A 26,140-nucleotide genomic window follows, 5' to 3' on the forward strand; every position below is an offset into this window, starting at 1 on the left:
TGTCTTCGGAATAAAAAATAAAAAGCTACAATCTTGTAGCTTAAGAGTTGACCCATATCACTATCCCTCCATCTCTGTGCCTCACAGTCAATGTGGTGTTCGAGACCATAGATGACATTCTTCTTCAAGTTTTACCTTTGTGTTAAAACTGGAAGCCATACTGTTTCGTTCTTTTCCAAAAAGGGAACACTTTCTCCTTTTTAAACCCTTCCAAACAAGCCATGCTTGTGCAGTCTCTACCTAGTTGCACTCCCATGAACTTTGACATCGAACATGCCAGTTGAGGCCCGTAGAGGTGGACCGTTTGACCTTGGGGTGAAACTTCTGGGACGTCTGATCCTGGGAAGACTCTTGGCTTCCTTGAATGTTTTTCACTTGTGAATAATATTCCTCCCTGAATAATACTATTTAAATACTTCAGGAAAAATCTAATTAATAAGTTAAAATGTAAAAAATGTTGGCACAAATGCTGGATTAAAACTCCTTGCATTGTGAATAAATGTATTAATTTAGTTAATTCCACAAAAACTGTTTTTTTCACATTTTACCAAATTAACCTTGCTCACCAAGACTCATAATGAAAGGTTTTGCTAACTTTCCACTAGATGCATGAATGCAAACCTTTTATTTTTGTAAGTTTTGGACTCAGAGTATCAAAAAAGATAGTCATGAAAAATCAGAGACATGGAGAGGAAAATCTGCTCTCCCAAAAGTCTGAGGTAGTCCAAATTATAGGTTGAACTGTGGCCTAAACAGTACACGAGTTGTAGAGACAAGGGTGTACTTGAATGGTCTATATGTGTGGTATGTGTACTCGTGTTTATATAGCAGATTATAGAGTAGGCAAAGACTAAAGTAGATGTAATGTAAATCCAGTATCGGACTCCATATGCCATTGAAAGATTTGTAGCTAATGTTTTTACCTTTTCTTTCTGTTACTAGGTTTTCAGGACTGTTAGCATGAGAGGAATCCGTGTGTTTGGATGAGCCCGTGAGTCCAGTGTGACTGCAGGGAAGTGACAGTGGAACCTCTTGTCTCGCTCGGGTCATTTTGATGTCTGGCTCTAATGACGTCTCCTAAAATAAACCAACCTAATTACCTATCCTCACTACTGTCTCTGTGAACCCAGCGGGTTAAACACAAATCTTGATTTTCACACACACTGTGAGCTTTTTTTGCCCCCCTCATGAACAAGGGCTTCTTGTGTTTGAGGCAGAAATGCTGAATCCTGTCATAAGTGACGGTTTTAATTCAATCAGATCTTCTGTAGCAGGAGGTCACTCCACATGTGTCCTTGTTCCAGTCGTTCAGAGAATCGGGAAGCATTTCAGGGGAATGCCATTGTGACCTGAGCCTCCAGTCCGGTGCTGATGTCTTCCTTTCTTTTTTCTCCTGCAAAGCAGCAGAATAAGCTGAAACCCTAGTCCATTTGTACTGCGGGGACAAAAGGGGACCATTGTGGCAGGAGGGGCAGAGGAGAGCTGCCGGTGGAGGTAGGGGTTGTAAAGGGTCAGGAGGGGGTGTCAGAGAGAATCTGTTTGCAGGTTTTGGGGCTCAGAGCAGCGGTGGAGGTGGGGGGGTGCAGGTTTAGCAGCAGCGACTGTGTTTTGTGACAGCCTGCAGTTGCAGCGGCGTGCATTTATCCAGAGCGAAGCAGGGCGGGGGAAGTTATGCAGGAGGAAGGGAGGGCGAGAGCCGGGGAATCCAGCGCTCTGCCTCTCTCACGCTCTGGAGTTTAGTCTGCTCCAGCTGCCGACACTACAGCACCCAGAGGGGTTCACCAGGGGTGAGACATGGTGCTGAACCTGTTGTTGTCACAGCGATGACTCGCATCCCTCAAACTTCGGACTCCCGTTTAGAGTGGATGACGCCCTATTTGTTGTTGAAGCTTTGGATTTCCTCCGTCGTGGGTCAAAATGCACTCCAGGGCAAAGTCTCGCAGTTTTGACAACTACCTGAGTATCAAGGTAGGAATTTGGAGTTTCGTTTGTCTCTGACTCGACATGTTCTTTAACTCTGAAAATGTTTTCCTTTAAAGTTTGTGTTGTGTCTCAAAGCACGTGGGTGTTTTTGAAAGAACACTCCTGTAGCTAATATTTTGACTGCTAAATCTACAGCCAAAACAAAGCCAGGACAAGGTTTTTCAAAATAAAAGTACACTGACACACTTTCTACTTCGTTCTAATCCAGTGATTGTCTCTAAACATAAAACAGACTGTGTACTCAACTGTATATCTTGTATTTACTTTCTGTTTAGACACAGAGTTGCATCCTCCCTGATCGGTTGTTATCAGCCTCCTGCTTGTTTTGGAATGCACTCATTCCATATTTACCCTGCTGAGGTATCAGGAGTCTTTGTTGGTTTCCTTTGTCTCTGTTGTCAGCACTCTTCAAAGCTCTCATTGGCTGAAGGACCTTCATTCACTTTTTGTCTCCTTTGTTGGCTTCTCCTTTATACACTGGCTTGATCAATAATGCAAATTTCCATCATTAAAGTGGGGAAAAAGACTCACTGTTAAAAGACAATATCCTGTCAGTTTATGAGTTCACATCCTGTTTGGAAAAGTCATTCACTGGCCTCTTTTGACTTTTCTTAAAGATGCTCCTAAGCATTAAACATGAAAGTAGAAGATGCTACTAAGAAGGCAGATAGATCTTCTTTACCTCATATGAAGTTGGATTTTTGTGTGTCCAGATTAAAAGCTGAATCAAACCATTCAGTGGTGCAGGATGACTAAGATAAGGTGGTGGTTGGGTGGGTGGGGGGTCCTCATCAGCCTTCTTTGTTGGCATCCTGGCACCTGGCAGCAGGGCAGGTCTGAGCAACCTGCAGGCTTTGTCCTACTCCTGCCTCTGCACCCACTCGCAGGTCGCTTAGCGAGCGGCCTGTATGGGGGCGCCAGGGCTCTCCTGTTACACTCCCCTGGTGGCTTCATGCTCCACTGGAGGCCTGGCAGGCAGCGTCTTTTGTGTCCCTGACCCACTAAATGTGTCAGTGACCACTCTGCGTCCACTCTGTGTGACTCCCCGTGTCTGTGGGTGTTTTTCTGTCTTGTTTTAAATATATATATATCATTTTCTTCACCTCCTGTGGCACCAAGGTCAAAAAGTAATGCTGTTTTAGAACAAAGTCATTCATCATTTGATGCTTTATTTGGGTTTTTCTAAACTTCAAAGCCCATTTAACCTCTCAGCTTAACACACTCAGCTTCCTTACTCTCTGTTTAACTGGTGAACAGCTGGTTTTACCAACAGCTCAGACAAAAATGTTCCACCTGGAGCGTAAAACCAGTAATTACCACTCCGGCCCTCCGTAAAGCAGCCGAGCTCACATAGACCTGGCATCTAAAAAAAAAAAAAAGGGTGGGACTTCCCTCTCTGCGCTCATTCTGGCTAAAAGCTCTGAAGCTAGACATACAGAACTATACACACTACATTCCTCTGTGGCTCAAAGCGGATGGGAAGCTCAGCTTTGGTGGTTCAGCCATTCTGCTGAGATTTGCAAATATGTTTTGGAGCGTGCAGGTGACACTTGGTGGAAAGCCTGTAAAGCTTCAAGACAATACAGGAGATGTTTTATGGTGTAATCTGTGTTTTTCAGCATCTTTTATGTAAACAGGTCATTATCCAGCTATTTTATTCAAAATCAGCCAGGATTTGAAGTTGTAGTGTAGCTCAAACTTTTGCAGCGTCTACTAATTGTTCTTCAAAGCCTCACCTCTGCCTTGGAAACCCGAAAACAATCCTTTCCTAGTAAGAGCTTTCCGCCTATTGTTAGCGCTCCTCCTATAAAGCACCATGTCACTCCTCTCCCGTTGAGCTCAACAGTGACTAATGTCCAGAGAAAACTGTATGTCTCACTAAAAAAGAAAGCTGACTGCTAATGGAAGTGGGTGTTTTGTTCCTGGGCACCAGCACTGTACAGCACATGCCACTTAGAGAGGCGGAGTGCACAATGAGGGCCTTGTAGTAGAGTCGTGGCATGTGTGCGAATGAGCTGAACTGTACTCACTCTCCTCTAATTGATGGTGCTCGGATGAGCAGGACAGATCCCACAAAAGGATGAAATATGGGCTTTGGCATGAGCAGAACTCGACAGGACACTTCTTGATGCACATTTGTTGTCATGTAGACAAAATCAGGAAGAGTTTAGTCCGAGCTTGTGTGGTTGTTGTAGCTTTGCCGTTTGTCGGCTTATCGTGAGAGGCAGATGGGGACGCTCCGCGGTTGTGTTCCACTCAGGAAGGACAGATAATGGAGATGTTTGGGCTCGGCTCTGACTAATCACAGGAAGGTTGTAGCCGGAACCACTAACACAACCGCATCAACAGGTCAACCTCATCCAAGACTCCCAAATGTGCTGCTCGCTGATCCAACATCAGGGTTGGAAATGTCATCTGCTCCAGGTCACGTATGGGACAGATGACATGGTTTTTGCTCATTTTTCCACCCAGCTTGAGTCCAGTCCGGACTTTCCATTTTGGTTGTTTTTGTTCCGACAGTGACGTCGCTCTAACCAGGTGTTTCCCGTCATCGGGATGCTCAAACTTCCTGACTTTTCAGTTTAATAGGATTATTTGCCGCACACAAACACCAGTTGATCTACTTATAATTATATTATTGTCTGTGGATTGGAGCTTAACCGTGATCCTAACAAAAATATTAGCACCCTTCAAAAATATTTTGGTTGCACTCTTTGCTTTTCCTATAGTTCCCCAAAAACTATTATTCTGTGGTTTTATTTGTTCTTACATTTAACATTTTCTGTCATTGCATCGGTGTTTATATATCACACACAGAATTCACGTTCTTTTCGTTCTTGTTTTGTTAGGACGCCGAGACTTTGGACAAGTGCATCCAGGGCACCTTGTCCGCTCTGTACCGACCCTTCAGTGCCACTGCGTCAACCGTCCTCTGGCAGCTCTTCAGCGTGGTGGAGAGGCAGTACCGGGGGGACGGCCTCCGCTGCTTCATCGACTTCTTGCTTCCTGCAAAGAGAATCCTGCAGATCATCCACAGAGAGACCTGTGTGAGTGCTGCTTGGTCACAAAAAACTGAGGGCATCAGAGTTTTTTTGTGTACATTTACTATGCCTGCACAATAGATCGCAAATTTATCATCAACATAATATTGCAAAAGATTATAAAAACTGCAATAAATGGTTGTCGCAGATGTTTACAGACAAGCTAAACATGGTAGTTTGAAGTAGTTAGTGAATCAAATTTATGCATCTGATGCATATGCAGCCCTTTTTATATGAAATGCTCGCCTCCCGTGTAGACATGGGTCATTTTAAGTTTAGTTTAAGTTGACAAAACTGTTGTAGTGAAATTTAAATGACATGTTACTTGTTTTTGTTGGGTGGCTGTGGTACAGAGGTAGAGTGGTTGACCTCTGATTGGAGGTTTGCAGGTTTGGTTCCTGCCTTCCTGCGTATTACGGGTGGGAATCTTAAGGTACCTCATAATTTGATTCTATGCAGGAGGCAACGATTCGATTATGAAATCATTATCAATTCAGTTTGCAGTCATTCTCTGAGTTTGGAGGACATGAGATTTTAGCTGCCAGTCTTTTGGTTATTAAATGAGCAGATATTGTGAGGCCTGATTCAGCTCAGTATATAGGGCTGGGTTGATTGTATCGGTGAAGAAGCAACAACAAAAGAATGTTGTATCTCAACTCTAACATATGGAGGAACACGTGGAAGCCCTCAGTCTCCACCACAGAATACGGTTTCAAGTCTTTCGCTATAAAAGCTCCGATTGACTTTGTTATTCGCTTAACCTTTTCAGACGACGGTGGAAGTTTCTGTAGGATATCTAATGCAGTTTTCTGACTATTGGAAGTGCTCGTAGCTGAACTTGTTAAAGCCACAATCACACCAGTAGTATCTAGTTTCTACCCTCTCCTGGATGGAACCATACAATGGGATTTTGTAAATGTGTGGTGTTCCCTACATATTTAATTTTGGTCTGACAGAACTTACACAGCACATAACTTTTATCCAAAGCCAATTGACCGTCAACACTGAAGTTGGGCTGATCGTTTGACACGATCTGCAAGATCAGCCATGTTTGTGTGCTGTTCAAAAGTGAAAAACGCCGCATGTTCTAGCTTTAATTTAAATTATATTAATTTTTTGATTATTTAAAATTCATAAAACGATTCAGAATCGTCTATAGTTTTTAATTGATGCATCAAGTAATCAATTATTCACTCCACCCCTACTACTCTTAAGTCAAAGTGTTCTTGTTCAAGACACTGAGCCTCACATTACTGCTGGTGGTTATAGGTTGACGCCAGTGTTCGACACTATGAATGGATGAATGGGAATGTGACTGTAAAGCGCTTTGGGCCTTCAAAGAAGATAAAAAAGCACAATATAAGTATATATCATGCAGCATTTTTATTAACATTTTTTTCCATTTATTCATGTATTGCAAGTCATATTGTCATTCCAATATCGATGGCTAGCATCACACAGTTTTCTTCATATCGTGCTACCATGAAATGATTATTTTATTTTATTTTTTTTACTGGAACAGAATCTTTATTTCGATGTGGAACGGTGAAACTCAATATTGCCTCTCAGCAGCTTTGATTGCTTTTGGGTTGAACAGTAAAGCAGTGAAACTTTATTCCGCTGCATTCATGTCTGCTTTGACGATAGCCATAGAGCAGCAGCTTCATCTAAGCCTAGCCCCTGAGAACGGCTCGCTGTGCATGAGAGTCTTTGTATTGCAGGCAATATGAGAGGCTTCTGAGAGAGCTTACATCCTCTGTCTTTGCCTTGGTTTTCATAAGAGATGAAAAAAGCCAACCCTTAAGCACTGTCTCTTTGCACTTGTTTTCTTTTTCTTCTTCAGTTTTTTTTTCTCTCCTGTCACGGCAAAGATTTGTGTTGTGCCTGAACCGACAGGTTTCTTCTTCAGTCTTTTGCCTTCTGGGATGAATCTAGTTTATGTTATATAAAATAATGCATTCACAGATTTGTCTATAAAGCTGATATTTCACGAGAGATGATAATGACTGATTTCTCTCTGTCTCCCCAGCTGAGGTTCAGAGGCCTGCTGCTCTATGATGAGGGGTGGCCACTCTGCTTACACGAAAAGGTCATCCTGCAGCTTGCTCCTCTGCACAAAGTCAGACTAAAGCAAGGAGATTTCTATTTACAAATAGTTCCTCTCGGCCGCAAGGCTGCAAAGCTGGTGATCAAATGTCTGTCGGCCAGTGGGCAGGCCGTTGCGGAGATCCCCATTTTGGAGGGCATGTACGGAAGTGTTTTCACGGCTGAGTTTCTGCAGAATGTAACGCGCGACCGCAACCTGCACCCGCTACAGAACTGTCTGCTCACTACTGGTACGGCTGTGTACAGGACAGCTTGGACAAACGTGGTGAACCCGCTGTTTGTCAGCAGCACGGCAGACGCCATCATGCAAGCCCGCTGCAGCGGGGACGGCTTTCGCGGCCATCTCAGCACCTGCAGCACCAGCGGATCCACCGGGACTCTGGACAGCCATCGCAGCTCCAGAGAGTCCCTGATCTCTCAGGGAGCCGACTCCATCTTCTCTGAACCCAGCTCGCCAAACAGACCCCGCAAGGACTCCAGCACTGAGATCCAGAACATCAGCAGGGAAGATTCTGCCACAACCGTTAACAAAACCGTCAGCTCTCCAGAGGACTGTGCTGAAGCACTGGGGGATGAGGACGACAGGGAAAAAGGGCAAGGATCCAAGATGCTCTCTTTCAGCACAGACCTTAGTAACCCAGGCCCTCGGCGCCGCATACCGAGAGACTCCGTTACCTTCGAGAGCAGGCGACTTTTCAGGAAATCTTACATGGAGGCTTTGCAAAACCCCATGACCCTCGGCTCCAGCTCCGAATCCATCCTGGAGGAAAGCTCAGAGCCCAACACAGGCCTGAGAGAGAGAACAGTCACACCAGGAAGCAGCCCCGACACGCGCACTTCTCCCAGAGAACACCGTTCTCGGAAGGTTAGCAGCCGGAGCTGGCTCGGCGGAGACGACTCCAGGCCCAGCACGCCTCTGTTTTACCTGCAGAGGGGCCTGAGGAGCGCTGAGAGGCGAGCAGACCGGCGCTCCAAGTCGCTGGAGAGGACTAACAAAGCAGGCCAGAGTAAAGGTCACAGAGAGCGATCCTCTTCAGGAGGCTCAACCAGCATCTCCCCCAAAAAGCTGATGAATGGCTACACCCTTCGATTTGGGAAGCTGGATGTGGAAGCCGTGTTTCCAGGAAACGACAGGCGAAGCAGCAAAGAGGAGACAGGTATTTCTATATTTATCCTGTAAATGAGTCATGGTGGGAATCTTGATTGAGTGATTTAAATAGATATATGCTCAGATGTGACATGTTTCAAACTTTTTATTTATTATAAAAAAATCTGTTTTGACACACAGTAGAATTATGGTTTAAACAAAGTGCAGCCTCTTTTGACACATGTTTGAGCTTTAGCGTTTTGCCTAAGGGCACTTCGGTAGGTGCAAAGATAAATGCTGACCTTCTTTTTTTTCTCTGAGTTATATCTAGTCAAAACACAATAAAATCATAAGAATAAAACAGTAAATATGGGAGATACTGATCTAAAATGTTTGCAAAAAGGACAAAAATACATCTAAATTTGTCATAGTGATTTAAAAAACTCTTAATGTGAAAGGAAGCTGCACTAAGAAAATGCATAATCAAGTCATACACGTGTAGTTCTGACAAAAGAATGTTTTAAATGTCAAAAATCACAAGATAATAAAGTTAGTCTGCTAAAGGAATCTGTCCCAAATACTTCAACTTGTAGTAGTCCATAAAAAAATCTAATTAAACAATGTACTTTAATAAAACTAAAGCCAAAAATGATTCGATTAGCTCAAAAATCATAACTCTTTCAAAAATGAAACTATGCATTTCAGCTCAACAGTTCAGTCGTGGTGTCAGACCGTGACTCATGGCGTATCAGTCTAAAAAAAAATCAACCCGAGGTTGTGCAATTGTCCTAATAGGTGCTTGTTCCCCGTGTGGTTATGAAGTACTGCCCTGGAGCAGCGCTGGTTCCAACGGTTCATCCCTAAATGAACCCAGGTTCCTGTCTTTGAAGCATTGCCGCCTCCATCAGCGACAGTTTGCCTTTTCAAACCCACGCTTTGTGTTACTTGGCACGCTGGGCGCACAGGTACGGCCCTACCCATGGAAACGGCACTCAACTGTTTTCTTTTCTGCTGCCTGCCTGCCAGCTGGGTTTTGTTCTGTTTCTGTGGAGTAGCTCAGCAAAGCAGCGATGGCTGAGTACCAGCCAGGAATTTGTGCTGCTTTTAGAACTCATCAGTGACTTGAGATGTGAGGCGAGAAGTGAGCTTGACCTTTGAATTCAGACCAAAGACTAAGTAGTGGTAGTATAAATACTATAGTTAAACCACATCACTGGTACATGGGTGAGATGACCTAACAGAGGATCGTATTTCAGCATCTACAGAGAAGGTTTCCCACAACCGATTCAAAGAGCACAAAGGGTGGTGTAAACCAGCCACAGGGACCCCAGCATCTCACAATGAAGTGGCCCTGCAGTGATTGGGCCGACTCTCTGATTGGGTTGGGGGATGCACTGATCCCCACAAAAGTTTTCTTTGTGAGCCAATCAACCTCTGCAGATCCACAGGGAAAAGAAAAATGCTCCAGCTGAGCTGCTGTCTGTGGAAAGTCCAGAAACGTAAAACCCTACCTGCACTGGATAATCCCAGTCAATTAAAAAATAGAATAAATACACTTCTGCCTGCAATAATATCCAAACGGTGTGATGGTGGTGTTAAGGTTTCAGCAAAGCGTGCAGATTTGTCCTCTTTGATGGCTCAGAAATGCAACACCGGACAACGCTTTGCCACTTCCTCCCAAACAAAGCATTTTAGGAAACATGCAGCAAACAGCGGTCTGGTCACAGTCGCACAGGAAATGCATTAACTGTTTGGAGACAATAGAGGGTGTGCTGGGGGGGCTTACTGTCACAGAGTCCAGCAGGACAACACAAGAGGCCTTTGACTGCTGAAAAAAAAACGACACACAACAAAGGTGCAGCCTGGTTCAGGGTGTGAGGGTAAAATTTGGATGAATTTGAATAGAATCATTGGCCTCATCCGTCTGAGCTCCTGAAATACATACACAACCATGCTATCATCATATCACTTCATTTATTCGTATATCCATTAGGGCTGTCACGATTAGTCGATTAGTCACGACTACTTTAGTAGTTGATTAGACATTATCCACCTCCAAAAAAAAAAAATATATAAAAAACTGGTGTGCGCTTTCTAATTGTCTTTGACACACATGAAATGCGCAGTAGCGCTAATCTGGGTCAGTGGTGATGTCACAGGAAGTTATAGGAAGACCCAGGTACCATGATATTACGCCAACGGAACTTGAAGGTAGGATCCATAAAAAATATAAATAAATAGAAGACAAAAATGTCCAATGCATTATCTAAGGCAGAACTTGGTAGCATGGTAGCACTACAGCGATGCATGAGCACCTGAAGAAGAAGCACGTTGCGACTATAATAACACTGAAAAGAGATCATTGGAATAGAATAGAATAGAATAGAAAATACTTTATTAATCCCTTTGGAGGTCCTCAGGGAAATTCATTGTTTAGGTAAATAGAGAGCAAACCTATGTACAAACAATCCAATTAGTCGACCAATTGGAAAAGTAATTGGCGATTAGTCGACTGTTGAAATAATGGTTTGTGACAGCCCTGATATCTATGTCTTATAAGTTTTATTTGGAATGCTTTTCTACCTTATGCATTTTCCGGGCTTGGGACAGCTTGAGGCTATTTTTGGTCTGTAGAGTTTAGGATTTTTTGGGGGGGATTCTTGGATTTTTTATCTTTGGCCCAGACAGAAGACCCTCCACCACATTAAGGTGGTTGGAAGGTGGCCTGGGGAGATCCAGGACCATGCTAGAGAGACTACATCTCTCCACTGGCCTGGGTCCCCCCAGACAAGCTGGAGGAAGAGGCCGGGGAGGGGGAAGCCTGAGCATCTTTGCTTAGGCTGCTGCCCCCCGATTTGGTCCTGGATGAGCAGAAAAAGATGGATGGATTTTCCAGAGTATAAAAATGTGTACATGTGTTGTTTTTCTTACTACCTGAATACTAAAGTTTATCATAACTATATATAGATGTCTATAGTTTTAACATATTTTGAGTTTCCTGTCATTAGTTTAATTACAGTAAAATGCTGACAAAATCACACGTTTTAAGCATGTAGGTATTTTTTAATAGCATTCATTTCAGAGTTGTTATTCTTAACTGCTTTTTCTTGCATTATAAAATTCTGTTAATCACAGACAAATAAAATCAAAAGATGAATATAAAACCATTAAAAATCTCAGAGCATCTTAAAGAAAACATATTAAAGTCAATTTGTGCTTTTTATTTGCAATACTGCATTTGTGAAGAGCAGCTGCTGCAGCAATGACTCATCACTAAACAAATAATTAAAAAAAAATCAAACCCACTTTTCATGTTTTAAAGAGCTTTTTCAATTTTAGCTTGAACTTCACTAAAAATAAGATGTCCTGTGGATGAGTTCTGTCCGTTCCACCTGCTGTTGTTGTCAGTAAATCACCCTGCATGCATTTTGTTGCTCTGCATTCTGCCAAAAAGCATCGTTGTTGTTAACTGTGGAAACACTTAGGAATGCGAGGCGCATCGTTCCTGTAAACGGAGCCTCCGGGTATGGTGGGAGGAGTGGGAGGAGATGAGGATAAGAAAGTCTTAATTACACTGGAGTTACCTGTGAGTCAGGCTGACTAAACACCTGAACTGCATGATGAAACAGAGTGAACTCACTAATGAAGAATCTGTCTAACCGCTAATAATGGTTTGTTATCATGTACGTGTAAGAAAGGACAAACTGCTGAAAATAAAATCAATGTAATTGACTTTTTATTTTGTTGAGACTATAACTGATTATATTTGTAGCTGCAGGACAGCGGGATGACAACATTGAAAACAGGCAGAACAAAACCACCGTGGAGGAACTGGACGCTCCCAAAGCTGCCAATGGGTTAAACACGAGCGAGAGCTCTTCCTGCGACTATAACTCAGCATTTCCCAAACTGGTGTCAGAGGTCAACCAAGAGCTGCTTACATCTGGAGCTGTGATCTTGCCTGGTACTTCTATTTATAAAGCTCTTATATTTAGTTTTGCTGAGCCTGAGTGACTCTTGGAGCTTCTCTCACCCAGGAAACAGGGATCGCAGCGGCAGAGCTGTGCTGCAGGTGTGCACCAGGTCTCAGGTCTGGACAGGAGAGACGTGCACAGTCAAGGAGCTAACCTGTTTACTAGGATACTACCACTCAACCCTGCAGTGAGTCTCCTATCATCCTCAGCTGTAATAACAGACTGTAAAAATAGCTGCTTAACAAATAATGTTATTTTACTGTTGACAGTTTAGCTGCTTCTTTAGATTATGTAAGTGGTTCAAAATGTAGTTAATATTATTTAACAAACATGGACTAAACTCTCTGTGCTGGTTCAAACGTGAGATAACAGTGAGACTCTGGTTTCAGGAAAGAGAAGCGTGATAAAGGCCTAACTGCTGTGATAGACGGCAGACGGCAGCAGCCTGTTCCCGCTCTGTTGTCATCCCTGTCTGAATTTCAGGTAAGCCCACAGTGGAAAATATGTAATTACCCTCCAACACGCCCTAAGCCCTTTTAATCCCCACAGAAAATCCCGCTGTTTTCTTGGCTAAAATACTTCTTCTTCCTATCAGATGCATGATTATTTTGATTCATTTTTGAACCTCTTTTATTACTTTTTATTCTCTGATACAGATTTGCTAAAAAAAAGAGTCACACCTGAAAGTTTTAGTGGCTGCTCTTCCAAGACATTTTTTTTAAAAGTGTGTCCTCGGGGCTCCTGCGGAGACGCCTGTCGTTACTTGTCTGTTTTTGACCTCTTGCTGGGAATTAGTTTGCTTCAGCCAACTCGCAAGATATAAGCCTCTAAGTACTGTAAGGACGCGAGGTTTGCTAATGTCTTGAAGATGTGGTTGTGTGACAGTCAGTTATTCAGTCCTGTTTGTTTGTTGTTTTTTGTAACTGTGATAGTAAAAGTGCTTGTTTTTCTCAGGTTTTAGTACCAAATGCACTTTATTCCGTTGTGTTCCTGGTGGACAAGGAGGCATCGGTCAAACTTGATCGAGACGTCGGTGTACAGGTAAACACACAAACATGGGAAGGCTCTGGAGCTTATTGGTGTGAGAGATCCAAACAGGTTTAAGCTCTCAAGAATTTAGATTGTGTAAATGTATCTGTGACTAGACTAAAGTTTCATTACTTATCTGATAATCACCCATCTCCTTCCTGGGAGAACTTTGGACTGAGACGAGCAGGGATTGGCGTGAGAGAGGTTTAAAGACCCATTTCAATGAAAGTTGTGTTTTTGGTTATTTTAACACCAAAAATTGAGGACTCATAGAAAGAAAATGTAGCTACATTTTTTATTTCTGAGTATTTCTCTATCCAAATTCATATACGTCTCTGTTTTCTTTGTATGATCTGGAATCTGGTTACAAATAGCTTTGATATTGCTCGCCATTTTTGTTGCACCGCTAATCTTAGGCCTTGATTCCACCGAGTGGTCCAGTACTGTCCATTCCGGTAGGGAGTGGTACGGTACGGTCCAATTAATTCTGGCGAGCGTTTCCACCCAGTTAAGCCACGGTTTACTGAGCGGTTTGTTTTCACAGCGCATGTACGGTGTAGACTGCTAGCGTATCATTGCGTTATTGTAGTGCAACAACAAAAAAAGCAACAACATTGGAGGTCATCCAGCAGCTTGTCGTTTTGTTGCTTTACTTCTGGTACATCATGTGTAACAGGAATCTAATGTTTGAAAGAAGAAGAATACAGCCGTAAAGAGGAGAACGTAATCACTAGCTTAGCGCTATACTGGTGCTTGCTAATGTTGTAATCACTTTCTGCCAATCATCCAGTGGCAACAGTGGCTCCGCCCCATCCTACCCGTTCCATTTTTCTATGGACCTACAACCGGTACTGCTTAATGGGCCATTTTACAATGGAAACTCAAAATACTCGACCGCTCAGTGGAAACAAGGATAAAGGTCAGGGTTGTAAGGTGCTTTAAGCTAGCAGGGGTGTGTAAACAAATGATGGGAAATGGTGGGCTGCTCTCAAACAGCTCTGCCCACAAATCAGAGGCCAATTTCTAGTCAATTGCTACTGCTCTGCAGAAACTATGTCCTCAAAAACGACAGGATTTTTAATTTAGGCCAAAACTGGCATATAACTGGCTTATATTCACAATTAAAAAGACTAGGGATGTCCGGATCCAATCACGTGATCGAAAATCGGGGCCGATCATGTGGTTGATGAATCGATCGATGTCGGATGTTATCCCCTGATCAGTATCAGATATTTCATTTATCCTTATTATAATCAACGCTTTATATTTCAATCTTATTATTCTGGATAAATACTCAATTAGAAGTCTGGATGCCATGAACAGATCACAAAATGTCACTGCTGTAAAACGTAGCAGAATACAGCAGCAGCTCAAGCAGGAGGCCAACAAAAACAATTGTAAATGTTCACAGATTCAGACTTTCAGGATCAATAACTCTTAAAAATGCTTTAGATTGACTGCAAGTGTCTCTGCTGTGTTATTAAACACAAAAAACCTGATCAGGACATCCCTAAAAAAGACCACCAGGTGGTCTTAACGCTTTTACAATGGATCAAAAGATGATCAGAGTGGGACTTTAAGTTGCTGCTGCTTCAATGAACAACAAGCAGAACCTCGTAGTGACAGATTTGATTTTGTTCCCAGACTGAGACAGTCTCCTCGCTGAAAGCCCTGCAGAAGCACATTGACCCAACCCAGCTCACCCGAGACCTGGAGGGCACCTTCCACTACGAACACCACCACTGGATCAACTTCAGACAGGTAGACACACGGCCTGCTGGCAACATCATCAATATCTTTGGAAGTAGAAAGCCTAAGTGTTGTTTTGAACACAAGAAAGTACATTTATTGAAACTGCGGTTTAGCCAAAGTGGTTCACAGTTGAAGGGCAGCCAGTTAAAACATGTTCATTATCTCACATGGCACTGCTTTTGTTTTGACGAGGTTTAATGCTGATAACCCTCACACATCTCTTTCCTCTCCTTTTCTCTTTCATTGCAGAAAATCGAACAGTTTGCCAGCAGCTGCAGTGCAGCCATCTCCTCCCTTCAGGAGTCCATTAGTCTGCTGTGTGCCTCTAGCAACCCTGAGACCTCGAAGGTTAGAGCTGAAGAGTTTTGTCTCCGTGTGCAATCCTTGGGTTGTAAATAGTCATGGCAGAGAATTTTTGAATTAAGGACAAAAAAGTTGGAAGATTTCCACTGGAGGAACCAGAAGCTTCTGCTGCCTTTTTGTTTGTTGGTTTTGTAAATTCACTTTGCTACAATTTGTATCTTTCCAGGACGTGTCGGAGGTGTTGGAGCAGCAGAGGCAGCTCATGAAGTGCGTGCTGGACGACGCTCGCCTGAACAGGCTGCGCCTGGAAGGAGGAACCGTGCTCGCCCGCATCAGGAAGGAAGAGGCCTGTGAGAATGAGAGCTACAGGTACAGGATGGAGCCTGTGAGGATTACAACGCCGCCGCTCGCTTCCTATCTCAAAACAGTGTGTTTTTTAGGGACGCCGTGGACGTGTTGAGCACGCTCTATAACCAAGTGGACGAGGAGGTTCACAAGCTTGTGATTCTGTCCAACAAGTCGCAGAAAGAGTTGGAGAGCCTGTTGGAGGTGCGCAAGTTTGAGGAGCAAACGCAGCAGGTGAGCTCAAAATGATTTACCTTCTTTAACCTCTTCTGAACACACGATTTACTCAGAAAACCAACATGTGTTTGCAGATCAAACACTGGTTTAGCTTAGCAGGAGAGGAGCTGCTCACACCTCTGGAGTGGACAAATATTTCTTTGAGCAAAATTAAAGAGATGAGGGAGAAGCTGGACCACTTTCTGGAGGAGTCTGTGGTAAAAAAAAAAAAAAAAAAGTGCTGCTGCATACATTTATAGATTGACGAAGCCTGACTTTAAAACAAAAATATATTTTTTTTATTTTTTTGGACAGCACCAGCAGAGGCACGGCTTGCAGTTGGTGAAGAATTCACCTGAATCCCTTCCAGACTCGGTTCTAATGGACTTCAAACAACAGCTGGGTACCACATTGAGCAGAGCGGAGCAACGGAAAGCCATGCTGGAAATCCTAACAAACCTGTACGAGTTCTACGACTCGGTAAGTACGAGCAAAATGTGGTGGCCCAGAAATAGTCAAAGATGGTCTGTTTTAGAAAGAAAATCACAAGAAATTAGTAAAATAATCTTGAATTGATTTTTACTTTACAGTAAATCAGTAAGATGTCAAATACAAGGAGCTCCATACAGGCATTCAAAACGGAAAAAAATAAGCTAAAAAAGCAAACTTGTATAGAACTATTTCAAATTTATTGTTTTATAGTATTTTTTTTTGCTAATTCCATTCTATTTTTTGTAATTTTTTTTACAAAAAATATAAGTCTTTAAGTACCTAACTATAGTTTATTTTGATTACAGTGACAAAAAATTAGTGTCATAAGTGGAGATGACTTATTTCAAAACAAAATGTGAACAAAATGACAATACGATCTAAGTACAAGTTGGCTGATCTTAATAAATCCTCATAAAATCTAAAAGTAGCACTTATTCTTTCAACAAAAATCTACATTTTTAACTTGTTGAGATTTATTGAACTTAAAAATAACATCCTTAAAATCAAGCTAAATAGGACAGAGCAATTTGTGTTTTTTTTGAGTCTTACATCAAGTTTTTCTATTGTCAAGAGTGGGGAGCAAACTACAGCCCATATGCGGCCCGTTAAACTATTAGATCTGGCCTGTAAAGTGAAATTAATTAAATTGCTAATCTTTAAGAATGTTTTATTTTCCCTGAAATTGTGTCTCTTTATAGGTAGTTCACTACAAATAAATTGACTTTTAGTTGGGTGCAGGAATGTTTTTCTGCATTCATGTGGTGTTGGTAGATCAATATCAAAGCATCATTTTATCAAGATTCATATTTCTTTCTGTAATGAGATGGATTACCAAAATATCTGCTCCTGGTCTGAGCCTTTGTGTTTTGTGGTTCACGAGTCAAAACGTTTGCCCACTAAAGCGAAAGAATATTGACTCATTTAAATCATAACTGACCCATTTTTAGATATTAGGGTTTAGTGAGACAAAAACTTGAAAAAGTAGATCAAAGATAGGTTAAAACAGCTTAAATCCTGTTAAATATCTTGAGTATCTAAACACTATAAATAGTTTGCAGTGTAAAAGGTCGCATTTTAATAGATCTTTTTGAGTTTTACCTGACTGTAAATGATGAACATAACTTAAAAACGTTCTAACGAATGTTTATTTACATCTTTAGGCGAACCAATGGATGGATCACTGCCAGGACTTTTTCCTTCAGATGGATTCTTCTGAACGGGGAGTTTCCTCATCTGTGGTGCAGATTTTGCAGGATTACTGCAAGGAGGCATCCAAGTTCTCTGAGGACAACTTCAGCGCGCTCAACAGCATGGTGCTCTCGCTGGAGAGTCCTCAGCAGCTGCAGCTGTGGAGCTCCGTGTGGCACAGGTGTCAGCAGACCAAACAGCAGCTGGAGGAGTCGTTGGCTCGAGCCGTGAAGTCGGATCAAAGCTCTGCCGGCGAGGACGCCGAGGAGTCGCTAAAGACGGCGGAAATTCAGCTCGTCACGCCGAGGTCCGTCCCATCGTGGACTTTTGGGGAGAGTAAATGTCACTCTGCTGGGCCTTTCTCCAAGAGCTCCTCCAGCTCGATGTCATCTTCGTGTCACTTCCTTTACCCCCCCGACTGTGACAACAAACTGCAGCAGAGCTCGTCCACCATCGACGACACAGACAGCGACTGCACCATCGACTCCACCATCTCCTGCCACTCTGAGCCGGTCAACTCCAAGGTCACGCGGCTCCGCAAACACCCCATGAAGAAGATCATGAAGAAGACTATGAGCTACGAGCTGACCCCGAGAGACAACGGGCACGCGGACGTCAGCCACGTTCACAGATACACCGGCGTGTACATCAAGGGCTTGGAGGTCACCAACAATGTTTCAGCAGAGAAGAAGCTGCAGAGGCCAGACGTGACGAGTCCCGCGTTGGGACGCAGCCGCAGCATGTCCACGCCGTGCAGAAGCCACACCAGACGCAGCAGCGATGGAGAAGGGAAGAAGCAGAGCAGGTGAGGCAGCAAAGCAGCAGCCCGAAACCCCGCGCACGTCCGTGTCCTAACCTCCTGGCTTCTCTGTGTCCAACAGCAAAGTGCAGCACATCATGGACGAAATGATTTCCACCGAGAGGGAGTACGTCCGCTCTCTCAGCTACATCATCGAGCACTACTTCCCTGAGATGGAGCGCCTCGACTTGCCTCAGGATCTCCGCGGAAAGCGTAGTATTATTTTCGGGAATGTGGAGAAACTGTGGGACTTCCACAGCCAGTACTTCTTAAAGGAGCTAGAGGCGTGCGCTCACTCACCACTGTCCATCAGCAGCTGTTTTCTCAGACACGTGAGTCTAGAACTTCACCTATTTGGGACTTTTTTTCTCTAAAAATGTGTTGTTCCATCATAGTACTTTCCTAAATTAATGTATTTATGTGTTTATTGGCTGAGCGTCATGCTGCACAAACCTGTAGATCATGATAATAAAAACAAGAGTAACGTGTTCAGTTGACGTCATCGTTTTCTAAGGTCATATTATCATGTCTTTTAAACACTATAATGTGGCTCAACCCATGCGTTCATATGCCCGGCCTTTTAGGAGCTCAATCAATCATTGTGTCGAGGCAATCAAAGCACAATGTCTGCATGCTTCTCGCCGTCGTCAGTGTTGTAACTTGTTGTGTGCAGGAGGATCAGTTTGGAATGTATGCCCTGTACAGCAAGAACAAGCCGCAGTCTGATGCCCTGCTCAGCAGCCATGGCAACGAATTCTTTAAGGTGCGTCCAGAAACTCCGCTCTGGTTGCATTCCTCACCGTGACTGTCTCCAGGGTCAAGACACTTTGGAAAAAACAAAAAGTTTCGTAGGGAACAAAAGCACAACACTGCAGGCTCTTTTGTTTTTGTTTTTTCTCCAGAATAAACAACTGGAACTCGGAGATAAGATGGATTTGGCGTCATATTTGCTGAAACCCATTCAAAGGATGAGCAAATATGCTCTTCTGCTCAAAGATCTGATCAAAGAATGCAGCCAGACTCAGGAGCAGGAGCTGAGCGACCTCCGCACCGCAGAGGAGATGGTCAAGTTCCAGCTGCGCCACGGCAACGACCTGCTGGCTATGGATGCCATTCGGGGCTGTGATGTAAGTCAAGACAGAAACAAAGCTATGAGGCCGCAGAGATGTTCAGTAATCCTGACTAAAGGCAGCACAGAGGTCACTGAAGCTATTTTTGACAATAAAGTCATCTTGTGTTTACAGTGAGGTCAGCCCGCCATCAGGAGTTGCATTGTTCTCTGTGACGCATGTGAACTTCCATGTTTCCTCTCTAGGTGAACCTAAAAGAGCAAGGTCAGCTTCGCTGCCAGGATGAGTTCATAGTGTGGTGCGGACGCAGGAAATACCTGCGGCACGTCTTCTTGTTCGAAGACCTCATCCTCTTTAGCAAAACAAAGAAAATCGAGGGAGGCTACGACATTTACATTTACAAGCAGTCTTTTAAAGTAAGAATTCATTCTTCATATTAACTTATATAAGTGATTTTTGCAGAAAACATTAAATCATATTTTTGTTTGTTTTACACAGACAGCAGAGATAGGCATGACAGAAAATGTGGGCGACAGCGGCCTGCGTTTTGAGATCTGGTTCCGCCGGAGGAAGTCCCAGGACACGTTTATACTCCAGGCCAGCTCTGCAGAGGTCAAGGCAGCGTGGACGGCTATTATTGGCAAAATCCTCTGGAGGCAGGCCCTTAGAAACAGAGGTGTGTTCCTGTGTTAAATCAGGTCACCATTTTACCCCAGATTACACCAAAAAAGCTGGAAACACAATTGCACTAAAAAAATATCCTTAAAGCAAGTTAAAAATATTGATTACAGGATATTTTTCCTGTGATATAAGTGAAAAAAATCCTCCAGTAAAACTAGTTTGACTTGGCAAGATTTCTTAAAATAAGTTGTGACATTCTGCCCTTTTAAGTCAAAGTAAAATTTTGAAATTAGCTATAAACTTTATATATTACTTTATTTTTATCTATTGTTCTAGTATTTGATCTTAAAATTTTTTGCCTAAAAAAGTTTTATAGCTTTAAATTAGGTACAATAAACCATTTTTTCCTGAAAATATCTTATATTATTTGTTACAACAGCCCAACTATCCTTATTTCTTAACATCTTAAAGTAAGACTAGAATTAATGATACATTTTTCCTAAAAAACAATATGTATGTTTACTTTTAAGCTTTTGCTCTGCTTTAATAAATTAATCTATATTATGTTGAGTCAATAAAAACATTCCAGTTTTCCTAATCGAGGAAGTCTGTAAAAATTTGCTTTAATTTTGCTTTAAAATCAAATATATATATTAATATATTCAAGATTTAGTGTCTTAATACAAGTCATTACATCTTAATGAAAAATAGTTATTATCTGATATTAAGTTTAATGATATATTTGAACTACACAATACTTGGTGAGTTTTTGCAGTATGAGATGTGACTCTTCCAGCTCCCATTTTTATTCATCTGATGTGATATTTATAAAGCAACTCTTAAAAAAAAACGTAATTTGGGGAAATTTTAAGTGCCTTTCTCACCCAAACTGTCAGCACATGCCCTTATCACCGTCATACAGTCTCGATTAGACATCTGTTAGATAGCTGGATGTGGCTCAAACTTAAAGTAAAAAACACATTTTTACACGTTTTTTTCCATAAACATCAGATTAGTATTAAAAATAACATTTTAGGCTCACTTGAATAACTTTCTACTGAGATGTTTGGAGACAGTTTTCATAAACGTTTGATAAGGTTTTATGTTTTTTCACGTTTCACCACCAATGCGAATGATTCGATATGCCACGTGTTTCAGAGATGCAAATCATTCAACCATAACTGCAAACTCTCCTGAACTCTCCTGTTAAGTTCAAGGAATTTACACCCAAACCCAGTTTGGTTCATTTAGTGCTGCATGGATGCATGGTTACAGCTTAAACAGCACTGCAGAATCCACTCACCACACTTTGATTTTTACTACTTCAAACATAAAGGTTAAACGCAGGTAAAAATGATAAGTTAAGATCTGCTGGGATTGAGGAGTTGACACAGGGAAGCCAGGCATGAAAACGGCAGCAGAATAAAGCAAGCAGGTGGAAACTATTTAACTTCCTGATTGAAGTTTTGTTTAAAAGCCACATTTACTGGAGCCATCAGGTCACATTTAGACGTATATGTAGGTAATTTCTTATTTGAGCATCTGAAGAGTATATTTGATAGGATAATACATCCAGAAACAGAAACAATTTGATTCTCTTCACAATTGTTTGTCAAATTTTAAATATCTTTTGGGTTAGAAAAACACTCTTCACATACAAATTGATTAAAATAAAGGGAGTACCTTTATTAAAACTAATTCTAAAGTATATTTATTTTCGTTCTTTATGAATAAAGTGAGAAAAGATTAAAACATTCTACATGCATGCTCAGACGCATCTTTTGTACAAAAATCTAACCAAGCATACCCTTTTATGTGGCGTGCCAAAATGCAAAACAAAAGAAAAGTAGTCACAAAAGGATAGAAAAAAAAAACGTTTTATTTATTTTATTAAAGCCAGAACAAAAGAAAAAGAAAGTGCTGCATATCAGGAGATCCCCAAAAACTCAACACAGGGAACAGGTACGGACATGAAACCGGTGAGAATCAACCAGAAGAACCTGCCAAATAAAAGAAAGCAAAACACAAGTGTTAGATATCAAGAGGAACTGAACCCAAAAAGGAAACAAACGCAGGCATTCAACAGAAACCACAAGAACAGAAAGCAGAACTCAACAGAAACCTTAGCTGGAAGTACGAACATGAAGTGTGGGATCAAAGATTTAAAAATAAATTGTTCGGAAAATCTTAATTTGATTAAAAAGAATTGTATAAAACTAAAAATGCAAGAATCAGAATGGAGCTCTAACTTCATTTTTGTGTCTGCTCCTGATTCACTACAATTTAAATAAATAAATACTGAGAAATGCAATTTTGAGCTTACTTTTCTGTAAATTCATCCTCTATTATTGGAGAAATTCCACAAGAAAAGGTTAAAAACACCAAAAACCTGATTTTCATTGGAGTGGGTCTTTAAATGTAAATAAATGGAGGGTTTTTAAATTGGTTCCAGAGCTGCGTATGCAGGAGATGGTCTCCATGGGGATCGGAAGCAAACCTTTCATGGACATCAAGCCAAGTGATGCAGCCATCAGTGACAGAGCCATTGATTATATCATGAAGGGGTCAGGTGAGATTTTTTTTTTCTTTTTCTTCCTTTTTTTTGGTTTGAGAGTTAAAATAAAAATCTAACCTAAAGATCCTCCCTGTGTCTGTGCAGAGTCACGATCCAGAGCGTCCATCGCGGTGTCCTCGTTTGAACACTGCACTGCGTTCAAAAGGCCTCACTCCACCATCTCCAACAGCAGCACCTCCTCCTCCAGCAGCCAGTCCTCTTCATCCCTGCTGGGCTCCCTCAACCTGCATCTGTACTCCTCGCCCTCCCACCCACATGCACACCTGTACCCCATGGGCAGCATGACCTCCTTTGTTCAGTGGCCCTACGACTGCATAGAGGAGGATGAGCTGGAGCAGGACTCCGGATGCAGCCAGCCCTCCATGAGTGAGTGAACTATTTGAAATTTAGGCCCCAAACCTCAAGAATCGAAGTACATTTGAAATTAAATATTTTCTTTGGACTCTCATTGTTTCAGCTTTTATAAACAGTTTTCATTAATACCACTAGATGTCCCTAAAATCCTACGTGTGTGTTCAAGCCTCATCGGTGTTTCCACTCACATCAACTGGAAATTGATGTTTTTCATTATTTTGGTCTTAAATTGTGCTTGCTGTGGTTTCCAGTTACAGAGAGCTCAGAGACGTCCTCCCAGTGCAACTCCAGTGACAGCGTGACCGGACTGAGCACCATCACCATCCCCGACAGCCCCAGCATCGCCATGGACTCCTTCAACAACAACGAGCCCTCCCCTTTCCTCTGCTCCTCCACACCTTCCTCCTCCTCCATCTCCTCCCAAATATTCCCCAAAGATGAAGAGCTCCAACCCCAGGGAACCAAGTTCATCACAGCAGTGAGTGTTTGCTTTGTTCTTAGATGATGTTATCTGTACTTAGCAACTTTTTTTATTGATGTGTAATTTAAATTGATTGAAGCATCACAATCTGTATTTTTTTATCAACAGCTTTAAGAGTTTAATCTGCTTTTATTATTTTGTCAAAAGTGTGTGACTCATTTATTTTGCTAGAAATGATAAATAAATAGTAAAAGTCAATTGTGTTTAATTTTTTTATATGAATCTCAATAATGCATTTTGTCTTAAAAAAAAACGAGTGCTATTTTAAATGTAAAATTGTTTTTAATAATCTTTGTAAATGTAAATGGTGCTTTACTGATAAAATGAACCACAGGGACACTGGAATCTACAGTGGTGTCAAACTCAATCGCACAGAGGCCCAGAATCCAAAACGCACTGTAGGTCACGGGCCGAACAAGATAAACATCTATTGAACATTATAAAACTAAATTTTTTAAATTTAAAAAACGCACATTTTAGCATAACTATGAATAATAAAAAGGCAGGAATATTATTCTAGAATAAATACACTTAAACCTTAAATAACTTTCAGTATTTTACTCTTTGTAAAAATATATTTTGTCATCAATTTAACCCCTTATTGCCCACTGACGCAAACACTCATCAATACATCTACAATATAAACACATGAGTATTTTAGCTCTAAAAGTACATTAATTTAGCACTTAAAAGCAAAAACAAAAGTTATTTTTTCTAGCTAGAAATGTATTCAATCCTCAAGGAGTTAAAGTTTTTTTAACAAAATATTTCTGAAAACTCATTTTTTAAGTTAAACAGGAACCACATTTTAGATTTATTGAGACGTTTACTTACTAAAACTTACACTTCCTAAACCTGAAATTCTCTGACCGCTTTGGAAAAAAAGTTTAATAATTTCTCAAGTTTTTTCAAAGCTGAGTTTGCATTACAATATTTTTGTTAATTGTTCGTCATGAATGTGTGTTCAAGGTTGCATTCCAGACTAAAAGTAACGGTTGCAGCCTCAGGTTTTCTTACCCACTTTTTTGCTGTTTTGTTTTTGCCAGAGCACAAGCACTCATTTAGCAGTCGGCCTCTCCACAGTGGTCTGACTCTGGTGGGGTTTTTAGGTCAGTAAGTGTCTGTGCTGTTCTTTAACTTTGTTAATCAGTGAGGAAACACTGCAACCTCCATTTGTGCGCTCTGCTGCATGGCGGTTTGTCGAGTCTAGTTTAGGGGCTGTGGCTGTTGATTTTTTTTTTACGTTTTTTTTGTTTGTGATTTCATTTTTCTTTGTGCATCCGCTTGGCAAGACAGCAGCGATCCTGCAACAAAGCATGCATGCTGTGTTCCAGTTTGGTTTTGTTGGGCCCTGCAGTGTGTTTGCGGTGAAAGGAATTGTCCACATTTTTTTGCATGAAATATGTCTTTAATTGATGTGTCTGTTCGTACTTTTTGAAGTGTGTTTTACGGGTTGTAAATTCATTTTATAAAATACAACAAAAATGAAATACTGCTCAACAGTAAAATACTTTCGAAATAAATGATGGTGTCTTTTATTTAAGACATTTCCTATCATTTTTGTGTAGCAGGATTATTTAATCTTATATAATTTCAGATTTCTATAAATGGCCTTCCTTTTTCTTTCATTTTAGTAGTGAGGTCAGCTCTCAACAATAAGGGATTTCAGTTCCGTTTTTTCTTGTATTTAATTTGAAAAAAAAAAAAAAGATTCTGGGTTAACCTTTCAGATTCCCTCCAGTTTATCTGAGAGCTGCTCATGAGAACTAAAAGCAGATGTGCCATCTGATAACAGAAACAGGAAGAAAAAATAGCACAGAGGATAAATTGAGGTTCCAGTTCTCCTAAAATAAAATGTTAAAAATAATTTTCCTATACAAACGTGTAATAGAATCGACCTCAAATTTTGCTTTAGGGGGTACAACAATTATCTGTTTTTGCTTTGAATATATAGGTTAGCTTTGGTTGGGCTTTCAGACCAAACTAAATTGAAGTAAACTGACCCTAGAACTCTGTAGAGGATGTGTAAATGTTCTCATGGTGTGGTTACAGCGCATTGGTTAGAGGACACCTCATTTTAAACTCTTACCTTTTAGCCGTTCACATAAATCGTAGAGAGGCAGCGCCGAGAACTAACCTGCAAATCAGCCTCGCCGCTCACAGACGCTCGTACTTTTTACAAAGGAATCTATGACTGTTTAGAGGGAAACACTAAAACAGACTTGATTTAAAAATGTTTTTAGTGTGTTTAAACAAATAGAAGGGAAGTTTAATTTATTATAAATACATGTGAGCTTTTGGACATTTATCTACTTAACTACTAATATATTAGAATTAAATAAAGATAAATTGGCCTCATTGGAATGATCTGGACTGAACTACAATTTAAAACTGAAGTAAATTCAAACAAGAACAATTAAAGTGAATTAATTTGAAGTTTTAAATTTCTGCTTCATAAATAAACTAAAAAAAAAACAGACATTAAGAAAATTCATGCAGGTAATAAATGCACATAATGAAAACTATGGCAGCAGTATTTTAGTCCGTTTAATTGTATTTATATGCAGAGATGTGCTGCATATTATGAAATAAAGTTAAGTGAACACACATATAATTAAGGTTTGAGATGTTTTTTTATTTATTTTTTCTGGCTTTAATTCTTCTGACATCATGACGAATTGAAATTTTAAAAAATAAAAATACATAAAACATTGAGATAACTCC

At 41.2% G+C, this 26,140-nt stretch overlaps 1 protein-coding gene across 3 annotated transcripts in view; it reads left to right on the forward strand.

Annotated features, from left to right (window-relative positions):
* The first annotated feature begins 1,562 nt into the window (after positions 1-1,562).
* Positions 1,563-26,140, forward strand: part of zgc:158766 (uncharacterized protein LOC100009641 homolog) — a 25,053-nt gene continuing 475 nt past the window's right edge. The window contains exons 1-23 of one of the 3 annotated variants that reach the window (XM_024267714.2): positions 1,570-1,968; positions 4,833-5,030; positions 7,054-8,287; positions 11,990-12,181; positions 12,255-12,378; positions 12,581-12,674; positions 13,146-13,232; positions 14,865-14,981; positions 15,222-15,320; positions 15,502-15,644; positions 15,716-15,854; positions 15,932-16,054; positions 16,152-16,316; positions 17,489-18,321; positions 18,398-18,647; positions 18,989-19,078; positions 19,218-19,442; positions 19,631-19,801; positions 19,884-20,061; positions 22,459-22,575; positions 22,666-22,947; positions 23,187-23,413; positions 24,463-24,525. In XM_024267714.2, the coding sequence (XP_024123482.1) occupies positions 1,918-1,968; positions 4,833-5,030; positions 7,054-8,287; positions 11,990-12,181; positions 12,255-12,378; positions 12,581-12,674; positions 13,146-13,232; positions 14,865-14,981; positions 15,222-15,320; positions 15,502-15,644; positions 15,716-15,854; positions 15,932-16,054; positions 16,152-16,316; positions 17,489-18,321; positions 18,398-18,647; positions 18,989-19,078; positions 19,218-19,442; positions 19,631-19,801; positions 19,884-20,061; positions 22,459-22,575; positions 22,666-22,947; positions 23,187-23,413; positions 24,463-24,507 (5,184 nt within the window). In that variant the 5' untranslated portion in view covers positions 1,570-1,917 and the 3' untranslated portion in view covers positions 24,508-24,525. Of the gene's footprint in view, positions 1,969-4,832; positions 5,031-7,053; positions 8,288-11,989; positions 12,182-12,254; positions 12,379-12,580; positions 12,675-13,145; positions 13,233-14,864; positions 14,982-15,221; positions 15,321-15,501; positions 15,645-15,715; positions 15,855-15,931; positions 16,055-16,151; positions 16,317-17,488; positions 18,322-18,397; positions 18,648-18,988; positions 19,079-19,217; positions 19,443-19,630; positions 19,802-19,883; positions 20,062-22,458; positions 22,576-22,665; positions 22,948-23,186; positions 23,414-24,462; positions 24,526-26,140 lie in introns of those variants that run through there. The other 2 variants (XM_024267715.2, XM_024267716.2) reach the window with 2 other exon arrangements.

The sequence above is a fragment of the Oryzias melastigma genome, linkage group LG16, assembly GCF_002922805.2.
Source record: "Oryzias melastigma strain HK-1 linkage group LG16, ASM292280v2, whole genome shotgun sequence".
Lineage (NCBI taxonomy): Eukaryota > Metazoa > Chordata > Actinopteri > Beloniformes > Adrianichthyidae > Oryzias > Oryzias melastigma.